The sequence below is a fragment of the Triticum aestivum genome, chromosome 4A (genome assembly GCF_018294505.1).
Source record: "Triticum aestivum cultivar Chinese Spring chromosome 4A, IWGSC CS RefSeq v2.1, whole genome shotgun sequence".
Lineage (NCBI taxonomy): Eukaryota > Viridiplantae > Streptophyta > Magnoliopsida > Poales > Poaceae > Triticum > Triticum aestivum.
In genome coordinates, this window is record NC_057803.1 from 42214496 (window position 1) to 42227475 (window position 12980).

At 45.2% G+C, this 12980-nt stretch overlaps 1 protein-coding gene across 1 annotated transcript; it reads right to left on the reverse strand.

The window, feature by feature from the left end:
• Positions 1 to 46: 46 nt before the first annotated feature.
• Positions 47 to 4365, reverse strand: LOC123085029 (probable protein S-acyltransferase 22). The gene is made up of 8 exons (XM_044506586.1): positions 3793 to 4365; positions 3325 to 3678; positions 2957 to 3025; positions 2783 to 2854; positions 2404 to 2532; positions 2193 to 2273; positions 1542 to 1733; positions 47 to 1016 (listed from the first exon to the last, which is right to left on the reverse strand). Exons 1-8 carry the CDS (start codon positions 3946 to 3948, stop codon positions 309 to 311), a joined length of 1761 nt encoding a protein of 586 aa, XP_044362521.1. The 5' UTR covers positions 3949 to 4365; the 3' UTR covers positions 47 to 308.
• Positions 4366 to 12980: the final 8615 nt, after the last annotated feature.

Below are 12980 nucleotides of genomic sequence, written 5' to 3' on the forward strand. Positions count from 1 at the left end.
CCGATTGGCAGGCAAGGTAAAGACGAGCGGTAATAGAGGTAGATCATCAGACAATTTCTACTGAATTGAGCTTAACTGCAATCCGTCGAAACACACCACAATGCTACTGTTAGCAACACACTAGCAGTTTGCATGAGCTAACATCAAATGAGCATTGCTCTAACATCGTCACTAACAAAACCTAACCCTAGATTACAAATTAACCAATGTTTCCCCAGCTTTGCTCTGTCATATGCCAACGATTCACCAGATACCAACGCCACGCAGCTTCTTCCTACCATTTCTGTAGGTCAGATGAGCACATATAACTAGCTTCGCCTGCTGTTGTTAAGAAACCCTTCAGACGATGGCATGTGCTGGTCAGGCGCCTGTCCAGCCTGACCGGAATGCAGAAGCGAGTTAGCCCAGTTGGACGATCTGTGAACAATTCTCGACGGGATGCGGTCACTGTCTTCGCCTCCCGACGCTTCATACCCGTCGCTCGTCGATCTCGTGAACTCGATGTGGCTCTGAGCCGCATGCGGCGTAACTCCCAGCATTTCGTCGGCGGTGCATGAAGAAACTCGAAATGGGTGGAGATCAGGCGAATCGAAGCTGCTCTCAGGCGACGAGAGGGCGATTCTGGAGGATGCCGCGGTGCTTGGCTGGAAAGCGCTCCTCGCTTCGAGCTGCAATGGGGCTAGACTGGCAGAAGCTTCCATTGCCGCGTCACTGAAGTTGCTCTCGGTGCCGCTTGCAGATAGCCTTGTGAGGGGATCGAGAGAGAGTTCAGCGGGGAATCGCCCCCTCCTGTTGTCGTGGATGATCGGAGGATCTTGTCTTGCAATTGGCTTCAGAATCTTGGATTTCTTCTTTGCCTGTGCGGCTGCCTTTGACACTTCCTCGGCGTTGAGGCGTGCCAGTGTCCAGGGGCTGATTTTTACTGTTCCGTTTCTTCTTCTTGCTCCTTCCGGTACCTTCATCTTCTTGCTTCCAGGGTTCTGTGACATGCCAATCTCCGGAGGGATGACATCAAACTGTGCAAGAAAAAAGTGAATGATAAGCATTAGCACGTGTTTGAAAAAGTCTTCATATTTGTTAGCACTTCTTGTTCAATACTAGTTAAGCTTCCTGAGCTTTGGTGCAATACTAACTGTGGGTATTCAAAAAATTAATTTTGGTTCAGACCAATAAACTATTCTATTGTTACATTATTTCAAACCAAATTTAGTATAGTTGCTAATCTGACAACATGCTGGGGACTGAAAGGCTTTGTTTACTAATCTGACAACATGAGAGCAGGTGCAAATTCAAGTAGTTATTTCAAACTAAAAAGACAATCACATTATATATCTGGCAGTAGTTTGCTTCATACTGAGAGCAAATGACATAATTCATTTATGACGAAACAACAGCACATTATTCATAAGAAAATTGATGCGAACCAGACCCTGACAGATGGATGGAGTGCATCATATTTTGCTGCACTAACACATCCAGGATCTGTGTTCAAACTTGATTATCTATAGCTCTCGGTAGAAATGGATTATTGTGGTCCATACCTGATCTTCAAGGAATAACCGTGGTGGAGTGCACCATGAACCACGATGAAGAGGACCAAAAGAACTTGCTGTGCTAAATCCAGTAACAGAACTAATGATAGACATCTGCGGACTTTGGTGACCAGCAACCTCTTCTTGCTGATCTTCCTCTTGTTCTCTCAAAGCTATGATGTAATCATACGTACTAATTCCCTAAACCAATATGAGAAGGATAGTAATTAACCTCAAGTTATACAGGAAAAAGACATGTTAAAATGAACAAATGCAAACTTCTCTTGAATGGCATAACAGGTTTTGGAAATTGTGTGCATGCTATATTACTTTCTGGCAACATACAGATAATTTTCTGACTTCGTTGAATTCAGTTAAAGGAGATGGTCACCGTATGTTGTCTTATTAGCCACAAATATGCCGAAAAAATTGGCAATAAAAGAAAAATGGAATAAGAGTTGGCTCTGTCTCGGATTAGATGGAAGTAAGGACCAAGCAACAGCAAAATTATGGCCAAACATGTTTTGCACGGAACGCCGGAAGCTGTCTTTTGATTTCAAAAATTTAGGATGGGGACCCCTCCTCCCTCCCCCTCTCCATCTCAAAATGAAACAATGAAAAAAAATCCACAGCTTCAGTGACAGTCTCAAAGTGATTTACCTTCTTGATGAGAAGAATATGGAAGCACAGAAGTTGAGCAAGCGGTACAGTCGCGATCATTGCTAGTATGGTGCAAGTAGCCTGTAATAAGTCAAAGTATCACCATCAGAATAGTAATATGTAATTTAAACATTAAACGTTGTAAATAAATTTTCGCTTCATGCCTCAGTGCAGTAAACATGTACTTGATAGGAAAATTATATGAACTCACCACAACAATTACAAATGCTACAGTTGAGAAGCTGCTTCCTAACTTTGAGTCAATCTGTCTTGAGAACTCCCCTCGCTTCACAATGCAGAGAATTATCACAAGGGTTCCTGACAACCACTGCACCACAAGCTGCCCAAGGTGGACAAACCATGGAGACCTGTCAATGATCAACCAGAATAAAAGGGACACGGAAAAAAAATCTAACTACAAGCAATTGCTAGTTGGTTGCATAAGTTATGATGGCTATGAAGTTATGATTTCCCCATCTCAGTGCAACTGAAGGTGAATGCAGTTACAGGGTAGCTATCATTGTTCTTATTACACTCTTTTGACTTTTGAGATCCCATTGTGGTCAACTCATAGAGAGGCCCACACTTACCAGGAGAACAGCACAAGACATTAGAATGAAGAACCCTTTGTAGTTCCTTTTCCCGACGCAATTGTTGAGCCACTGTGAGAGAGCACGAACATCAGGGAAAATAGGAACGTTGCATTCTTGAAAGGAAGCAGGGATATGAATAACAGGGCAGAGAACATTGAAAATGTATCTTACTCTGCAATGGTGATCAAAGCCATCAACACACTTGTCGCACACCCTGCAATGCTTACTGTTCTTCAAAACCTACATAAACACATACGAAGGTTTGTAATGACATGTCGCAAAAAAGGTGAAGAAGTCATGCCATTCCCCGTAAGATAGAGCGACCTAGTGTAGCAATAACATTTGATTCAAACTAGTACTGCACACCATCTTGTATGTCCGACTACAACCTACTAAAATTACATCGAATATCCTGACATCTAGTCCAAATTCATTGGCACTTGGCACACTAAGCACAACTTGGTGGAAACATGTAAAGACAACATGTTGCGAAATTGCCCAATAATGTTGGATATGCCGGAGACATCGATTAGCCATACCTCGGCTTCACATAAGCTGCAGAAGAACATGCCCTCCTCGCTCATGTTCTCTTCAGAATGCTGGTCATCAGGATGGAGGCATCTCTTGAACAAGCATGAAAAGGGCAAACAGACTAAGCAGAGCAGTTGAGAGCATCTGGGCCAAGAAGGCGAGTCCTTCCTCTCGAGCATGCTGCTCAGCTTCTCGCTGTTGTCAGCAGCATGAAGGCCGTGGTCCGAGTCCATGTGGGAGTGGGAGTGGGACTGCCGCCCGTCCTTGTCCAGCCTCGAGTGCAGCCTGGTCGGCTTGCAGATGCCGGGGTCGCCGGGGTTGGTGGCGGCGCACCAAATGTAGAGCGTGACGACGCACGTAATCTGCAGGTGATTTGGTGCAGCAGTCAGTGAGTGAGTCCGTCAGTTAGGAGGCACCGGACCGGATCTGTTGAAAGCTGGGGAGGGGCGGGGGTTGGGGAAGGTGGGTCGGCTCACCAGCGGGGTGTAGAGGCCCATGGCGACGTACTGGGAGGTCTGGCTCCCGACGAAGGGCAGGAAGAAGACGTAGAAGGCGAAGCCCAGCGCGGCGAAGACGGCTATCGCCACCACCTGCAGCGGGTGGTACGGCAGCTGCCACCCGTGCTTCCTCATTGCCCCCAGCGGCTTCTGCTTCTTGTCCGGGGAGGAGGAAGAGGGAGGCGGCAATGTCCGCCCGGGGCTACCGAGGGGCGGCGAGCAGGTCCATCTGGTACGGTGTGCTCTCTCTCAGTCCCACTTTCCCCCTTCCGGAAGGCAGGCGAGCGCTCCGCTCCAGCGCGCAGGACCAGAGCGGCGGGGGAGCGACGAAAAAGGCTTGGTTTTTGTTACTTGTCTGGTTGTTTTTGGCCGGCGAAGGGGATGGAAATGGGGGTTTCGCCGACCTCCGATAATGGAGAGGCGGGGAGGGGAGGAGCGGGGGAGAGATTAGAATGGCATCCAATGCGTGCGCCGTCTCGTCTCGGGGAGAATGACGACGGAGGCGGACTGCGCAGTCGTCCGTCCGGAGCTTGTAATTAATTGTGGGGGAGGGTGTCAGTGTTTGCCTGGCTTTGCGCCTTCGGTTCCTGTGCTCGCTTCACTGCGCCCATGCTTTTATTACTCGCCCTCCTGACCTTTGTCTGCACCGTGGTCCGTGGACGGTGTTTTTCGCCACGCCACGGCCATGCTCGGAGCAATTGCTTCCCGCAGAGAAGATGGCCAGAAAGCTCTCGCCGGAGAGGAACCTTGAGTCGTGATCCATGATCAAATTGTACTACGTAAAATGTGCTCCGTCGGAGTGGACAGAGAAACAAAGCATGGCAGACAAAAATAGGGTGCGCCGATCGATCGAATGAGGAGGAAAATCGCAGCGATCTCACATGACCTGCTACTACGAGCCTATTCCTCGCGCGCAATGCGCTAGACCCAAGTAAACAAACATGCAGGCTTGGGTGGGTGCGAGTGTGTCCAAAAAAAAACGTCGCGGGAGCACGCACGGAATCTCTTTTCGCACGCTGAGCCGAGCGAGCAGACAGTCAGACACCACCAGCTTTTGGCTGCCTCAAAAGGAGAAACGAATTCCTTATTTAACATTATCTTAAATTTCGTTTTCTTATTTAACATTGAAAAACTTTTTCTTCCTTATCTAGCAATGAGTCTAAATTTTATGCCTATTATGACACTTTTGTGCATTTTAAGCCTAAATAACACCGGAAAAGACTCTTTTAGCCTTCATGTGTTATGTGTGTGCATAGGGCAATAACACACACGTAGCATCAGCGCGAGGACAGTAGCACACACGTAGCAACAAGCTAGTGATTTATTCCCTGCTTACTCACGGCCCCGCGGTCTCCTTAACTATCTATTTTCTCCCGCGGAACTCCCAACTGCGTGCATAATTTATTTTCGGATCTGCCCGGTGATTGCATGCGTGAAAATTGGAGAAGAGATGAAATCACCATGCTGCATTGGTAGGGCCTTTTGTTAGGCAATCCATTCATGGGCCTTTTTTATCTTTACCGTAGACCGACCAGGGCAAAAATTAAGGAGTCAGATAGGTAGAACAAATACACCTAATACCTTTTGGTAATGCATAAACACACATGCACGCAATAGCACGCGTGCCCACACACACATGCACCTACACACCCACTAGCAAACACACACGTACACATGAAGTAGCAGACACACACCTACACACCCACTAGCAAACACATACGTACACATGAAGTAGCAGACACACACGCACACACCGACACGCACAGACACTCAGCAGTAGCACACACATACACGTACACGCACACGCACGTAACAACACACACGCACACAAACATATCATTTGAGGGCAAAAGAGTCTTTTCAGGTGTCATTTTGATTTAAAATAAACAAAAATATTATAAAAGGTATAAAATTTAGACTCGTTGTTAGATAAGGAAGAAATTATTTATGAATGTCAAGTAGGGCATAAAATTTAGACACGATGTTAAATAAGGAATTCTATCCAAAAGGAGCTATGTGTGTGTGTCCTCGTCGCTTTTCCCTTCCCGTGGGGATGGTGGTCAAACGGAATGGAATGCCAAACTGGCGCGCCGCTGCTTCGTTTCGTCTCGTCTCGTCTCGTCTCGCTCTCGCATGTGACCCCGTCCGGGCGGGGCGGCCATGGGCGTTCCTGCCTGGTCCATCACGTGCACATGCTACGTTGGCTGCTAGCACCGGTGATACTGTGTCTGGATGGACATGGTCACGCACGTGCTGTGTCAAAAATGGTGGCGGCCCGTTTTGGGTTACATGCCGACGCCGTCACGAGTGGCTGGCTGCAACACGCACCACGTACTACTTGTGTCGCATTCGCGCACGCGCCTCATTATTATTAGAAGGCCAAAACCAGCATGTATACATACTTATATAAAAAGAAGCCAAAAGTTAGGACTGGAATTCGAGCCGAGTCGAGCCAGCTCGGCTCGACTCGCTAGAGCTCGTTTAGTTACCGAGCTAGCTTGACTCGACTCGTTACTATAACGAGCTTAAACCCAAGATTGGCTCGACTCGTATAACTCGCGAGCTGGCTCGTTTAGCTTGTTAAGCTTGTTAAAGATATGAACATAAAACCCTCAAAATAGTAAAATTGATTATGTATATATTAAACATATATATCACTAAACAATTGTAATTTCCTTGTAACGCATGAGTCTTCTAGGTGGATGGGCCTCCAACGGTTGGGCCTTGTGTTGTGCGCCTGGAACGTAGGGTGCTGAGTGGCTTATCTTTTTTTGTATTGGGAGTGGCTGATTTTTTATACCGAGCCTAACGAGTTACACGAGTACTCGTGAGATTGGCTCGTTTAACTTGGTCTATAAACGATCTTAAACTAAAGCTTGGCTCGACTCGTTATTCTTCGAGTTCGAGTTGATTCAAGCCGAGTCACGAACTACTCGTTTAGCTCGCGAGCTTCGAGCTTTTTTTCCAGCCTACCAAAAGTCTAGAATACAAAAGGCCAAAGATCACCATTAATATAACTCTAACACCTTCCTCAAACTCATGGTGGATCCACAACTCGAAGTTTAAAAGGATGAAATTCATGTTGCGCTCTAGTCTGGACCTTCGTGAAGAAGTCTGCTAACTGTAACTCGGAAGGCACGTAGTGAAGAGTAATAATATGATCTTGCACAACAGCGCGCACAAAAAAGGCATCAACACTAATATGCTTGGTAAGTTCATGCTTCATGGGGTCCCGCGCAGCAGCTGTACTGTCTAACAAGAGGATGGTAGATGCAGTAACAGAAACACCAAAATCCTCCAGCAACCATTGTAATCAAGTCACCTTTGCCGTCATAAGAATCATAGCTCGCAACTCGGTCTGTACACTCGAACGAGAAACTGCAGTATGTTTCTTCGTCTTCCAGACAATGAGAGAACCATCAAGAAAAATACAGTAAGCAGAAAGTGAGCGGCGATATGAAGGATCACTAGCCCACGTATCATCCGAATAGGCCTGGAGTTGTAACGAGTGAAAAAAAGACGATGAAAGATCGTGACATGAATATATTGTGAAACACGAAGAAGGTGACTATAGCAAACTGAAGTGGGAGCAGAAACAGACTGACTAAGAATGTGGACATGATAGAGGATATTCGGACGAGTGACAGCAAGATACACAAGTCTCCCAACAAGATGACGATAACGCGTCGAATCAGACAAGGGCTCACCATCAAAAGCGTGAAAGTGAACATTGAGCTCCATAGGAGTCTCAACAATGTGCTCATCACTAAGAGACGCACGAGCAAGTAGTTCCTGGATATACTTTTCTTGGAAAATAAAAAAGCCATCAGAGGTGGACGAAACCTCGATCCCAAGAAAGTAACGAAGAGGACCAAGATCAGACATAAGAAACTGCTCACTGAAACGGGCCTTGACAAATGCAATGCACTTAGAATCATCGCTAGTGATGATCATGACATCAACATACAGAAAAAGAAGAGTGCGACCACGAGCAGAAAGATGTACAAACAATGTTGGATCCTAAGCACGGGGCGAAAAACTAGCTGAAGTGACCACATAGGAAAAATGCTCAAACCAAGCGTGGGGGGCTTGCTTAAGGCCATAGAGAGAGCGACAAAGACGACAAACCATGCCATCAGGAACTGAATACCCAGGTGACGGTTGCATATAAACCTCCTCACACATCTCGTCATCAAGAAAGACATTCTTATCATCAAGCTGAGACACAGACCAGTGGCGAACAGAGGCCACAGCGAGAAGTGTGCGGATAGTGGTCATATGGGCCACAAGAGCAAAAGTCTCATCATAATCTTGACCATGCTCCTGCTGAAAACCACGAGCCACAAGATGAGCTTTATAACGCTCAAGAGAACCATCAGAGCGAGTCTTAATCTTATAGACCCACTTGCAAGTGATAGGACGAACACAGGGAGGAAGAGAAACTAGATCCCACGTGCCGGTGCACTCAAGGGCAGCAATCTCCTCTGCCATCGCAAAATGCCATTCATGCTGAACAACAACATCTCAATAAGAAGTCGGCTCAAGCACAATCGAAAGACCATAGCGAGAAGGAGAATATCGGTGGGGCGGACAAGGCTAAGAACAAAAAAGATTGCATGGAAAACAAACAAAAATCTACCCGTGCATATCATCTACGCATAGACCTGGCTCTGATACCACTGTTGGGAAGCGTTGCATGGAAAAACAAATCTATGCACACGCAAGATCTATCCATGGAGATGCATAGCTACGAGAGGGGGAGATCATCTTCATACCCTTGAAGATCGCTAAGCAGAAGCGTTTATGAACGCGGTTGATGTAGTCATACACCTTCACGATCCGTCTCAATCAAGTACCGAACGTACGACACCTCCGCCTTCAGCACATGTTTAGCTCGATGGCATCCTCGCCTTCTTGATCCAGCAAGAGGGGCAAAGTAGTAGATGAGTTCCGACAGCACGACGGCGTGATGATGGTGTCGGTGAAGAACAATCTTCGCAGGGCTTCGCTAAGCACAACGAAAACTATGACAGAGGATAAACTAGAGGGACGGGGTTGTCGACACACGGCTTAGTGTATCTTCATGTGTCTTGGGTGCTAGCCCTGCCCCTCTATTTATATGTTGAGCCCTGGAGTCGAAACTTGGAGTAAAAGCCTCCTCAAAGTCGGTTTTGCCCGCTAGGAAGAGTCCTTCTCAGACTTCCAGGACCACACGCCATAGTCCTTGGCATCTGGCCCAAACGCCATGGGCCTTAGCGTCTGGCCCAGGGGTAGACGCCAAGGTCTCTGGCGTTTAGCCCCTGGCCTCCGCAAAACTCCTTTTGCACTGACCTAAAGCCCCGTGGGCTTTACCCCTTGGCCTAACCATATCATCCTATATATCAATCTTTACCTCCGGACCATTCCGGAGCTCCTCATCATGTCCGTGATCTCATCCGGGACTCCAAACAACATTCATTCACCAACATACATAACTCATATAAAACTATATCATCAACGAGTTAAGCGTGCGGACCCTACGGGTTCATGAACTATGTAGACATGACCGAGGCACCTCTCTGGTTAATAACCAATAGCGGAACCTGGATGCCCATATTGGCTCCTACATATACGAAGAAGATCTTTATCGGTCGAACCTTTATGGCAACATACGTAATTCCCTTTGTCCATCGGTATGTTACTTGCCCAAGATTCGATCGTCGGTATCTTCATACCTAGTTCAATCTCATTACCGGCAAGTCTCTTTACTCATTCCATAATACATCACCTCGTGACTAACTCCTTAGTCATTTGCTTGCAAGCTTATGATGTGTATTACTGAGAGGGCCTAGAGATACCTTTCCGATACTCGGAGTGACAAATCCTAATCTCGATCTATGCCAACTCAACAAACACCTTCGGAGATACCTGTAGAGCATCTTTATAATCACCTAATTATGTTGTGACGTTTGATAGCACACAAGGCATTTCCCTGGCATCTGGGAGTTGCATAATCTCATAGTCGAAGGAATATGTATTTTACATGAAGAAAGCAATAGCAATAAAACTAAACGATCATTATGCTAAGCTAACGGATGGGTCTTGTCCATCACATCATTCTCCTAATGATGTGATCCCGTTATCAAATGACAGCTCATGTCCATGGTTAGGAAACCTTAACCATCTTTGATCAACGAGCTAGTCTAGTAGAGGCTCACTAGGGACAGGCGTTTGTTTATGTATTCACACATGTATTAAGGTTTTCGATCAATACAATTCTAGCATGAATAATAAACCTTTATCATGAATAAGGAAATATAAAATAACAACTTTATTATTGCCTCTAGGGCATATTTCCTTCAGTCTCCTACTTGCACTAGAGTCAATAATCTAGTTCACATCGCCATGTGATTAACACCCATAGTTCACAGCGCCATGTGACCAACACCCAAAGAGTTTACTAGGGTCAATAATCTAGTTCACATCACCATGTGATTAACAACCAAAGAGTACTAAGGTGTGATCATGTTTTGCTTGTGAGAGAGGTTTAGTCAACGGGTCTATCATATTCAGATCCGTATGCACTTTGCAAATTTCTATGTCTACAATGCTTTGCATGGTGCTACTCTAGCTAATTGCTCCGACTTTCAATATGTATCCAAATTGAGACTTAGAGTCATCTGGATCGGTGTAAAAGCTTGCATCGACTTAACCCTTTACGATGAACTCTTTGTTACCTCCATAACCGAGAAACATTTCCTTAGTCCTCTTTAAGGTACCTAAGGATAATTTTGATCGTTGTCTAGTGATCTACTCCCGGATCACCATTGTACCCCCTTTCCAAACTCATGACTAGGCACACAGTAGGTCTGGTACACAGCATGGCATACTTTATGGAACCTATGGCTGAGGCATAGGGAATGACTTTCATTATCTCTCTATCTTCTGTCGTGGTCGGGCTTTGAGTCTTACTCAACTTCAGACCTTGCAACACATGCAAGAACCCTTTCTTTGACTGATCCATTTTGAACTTCTTCAAAATCTTGTCAAGGTATGTGCTTTGTGAAAGTCATCAAGTGTCTCGATCTATCCCTATAGATCTTGATGCCCAATATATAAGTAGCTTCACCGAGGTCTTTCATTGAAAAACTCTTATTCAAGTATCCTTTTATGCTATCCAGAAATTTTGTATCATTTCCAATCAATAATATGTCATCCACTTATAATATCTGAAATGTTACATAGCTCCCACTCACTTTCTTGTAAATACAGGCTTCACCGAAAGTCTGTATAAAATCATATGCTTTGATCACCTCATCAAAGCGTAAATTACAACTCTGAGATGCTTGCACCAGTCCATAGATGGATCGTTGGAGCTTGCACACTTTGTTAGCAACTTTAGGATCGACAAAACCTTCTGGTTGCACCATATACAACTCTTCTTTAAGAAATCCATTAAGGAATGCAGTTTTGACGTCCATTTGGGAGATTTCATAATCATAAAACGTGGCAATTGCTAACATGATTCAGACGGACTTAAGCATCGCTACGGGTGAGAAAGTTTCATTGTAGTCAACCCCTTGAACTTCTCAAAAACCTTTTGCGACAAGTCAAGCTATGTAGACAATAATATTACCATCAGTGTCAGTCTTCTTCTTGAAGATCCATTTATTCTCTATGGCTTGCCGATCATCGGGTAAGTCCACCAAAGTCCGCACTTTGTTCTCATACATGGATCCTATCTCAGATTTCATGGCCTCAAGCTTCCTGTCAGAATCTGGGCTCATCATAGCTTCTTCATAGTTTGTAGATTCGCCTTGGTCTAATAACATGACTTCCAGAACAGGATTACCATACCACTCTGGTGCAGATCGTGCTCTACTTGACCTACGAGGTTCAGTAGCAACTTGATCTGAAGTTTCATGATCATTATCATTTGCTTCCTCTCTAGTTGGTGTTAGACATCATGGTAACAAATTTCTCTAATGTGCTACTTTCCAATTCGAGAGAAGGTATGATTACCTAATCAAGTTCTACTTTCCTCCCACTCACTTCTTTCGAGAGAAACTCCTTCTCTAGAAATGTTCCATTCTTGGCAACAAAAATCTTGCCTTCGGATCTTTGGTAGAAGGTGTGCCCAATTGTTTCCTTAGGGTATCCTATGAAGACGCACTTCTCCGATTTGGGTTCAAGCTTATCAGGTTGAAGCCTTTTGACATAAGTATCGCTACCCCAAACTTTAAGAAACGATGGCTTATGTTTCTTGCCAAACCATAGTTCATACGATGTCATCTCAACAGATTTAGATGGTGCCCTATTTAACGTGAATGCGGTTGTCTCTAATGCATAACCCCAAAATGATAGTGGTAAATCGGTAAGAGACATCATAGAGCGCACCATATCCAATAAATTACGGTTACAACGTTCAGACACACCATTACGCTATGGTGTTCTAGGTGGCGTGAGTTGTGAAACAATTCCACACTGTTTAAAATGAAGGCCAAACTCGTAAATATTCACCTCCGCGATCAGATCATAGAAACTTTATTTTCTTGTTACGATGATTCTCCACTTCACTCTGAAATTCTTTGAACTTTTCAAATGTTTTCGGACTTGTGTTCCATTAAGTAAATATGTGTTGGAAATATGAGCAATTTACCAAATGATTTTATTAATAGAAATATTAGATAAAGCATGACTAATATAACATGGATAAAAGTAATCATGCGATCTGACAGAGAGAAGGTAAATAACATCTTCATATATGAACTGCAACCAAACATGTCTAAAGCAGATAGTAGGATAGGTTGCATAGATAGCGTAGAACCTAACATATGTAGGACAAAACTAGAGCAAAGAATTGCGAGAGAACTTCTAACAAAAAGAGCAAGAACACGTACGGGACAACAACAATAGTAGCACTGGACTTGGGGTCGGTGTCGTCGCCAGCCATGTCATCGAGAAGGTCGTCAACGTCGGGGAAGAAGTCGTCGGAGTCCGGGGTGTCCGTGATGAAGAAGTCAGTAGTCGCGCTGAGCGCTCCCCAAAAACCTTATCACCCTTCTCCCGTACATGACTCAAAAGGTGCGGTTTCGGAGGCCTACTGTCCCGACCCGCGGTGCATGCCGCAAGCAGGGATGGGGAAGAACGTAGCAGCAGCGCAGTGCTTAGGAACTTGTGGCGAGAGG

Bases quoted from the DNA above. Each gene is read 5' to 3' on its own strand.
- LOC123085029 (XM_044506586.1), bottom strand. From the start codon at position 3,948: ATGAGGAAGCACGGGTGGCAGCTGCCGTACCACCCGCTGCAGGTGGTG. The intron at 2,274-2,403 runs GTGAGTTCATAT...GACTTATTACAG, and splicing joins TAGCATTTGTAATTGTTGTG to GCTACTTGCACCATACTAGC. The intron at 1,017-1,541 runs GTATGGACCACA...TTTCTTGCACAG, and splicing joins GGTTATTCCTTGAAGATCAG to TTTGATGTCATCCCTCCGGA.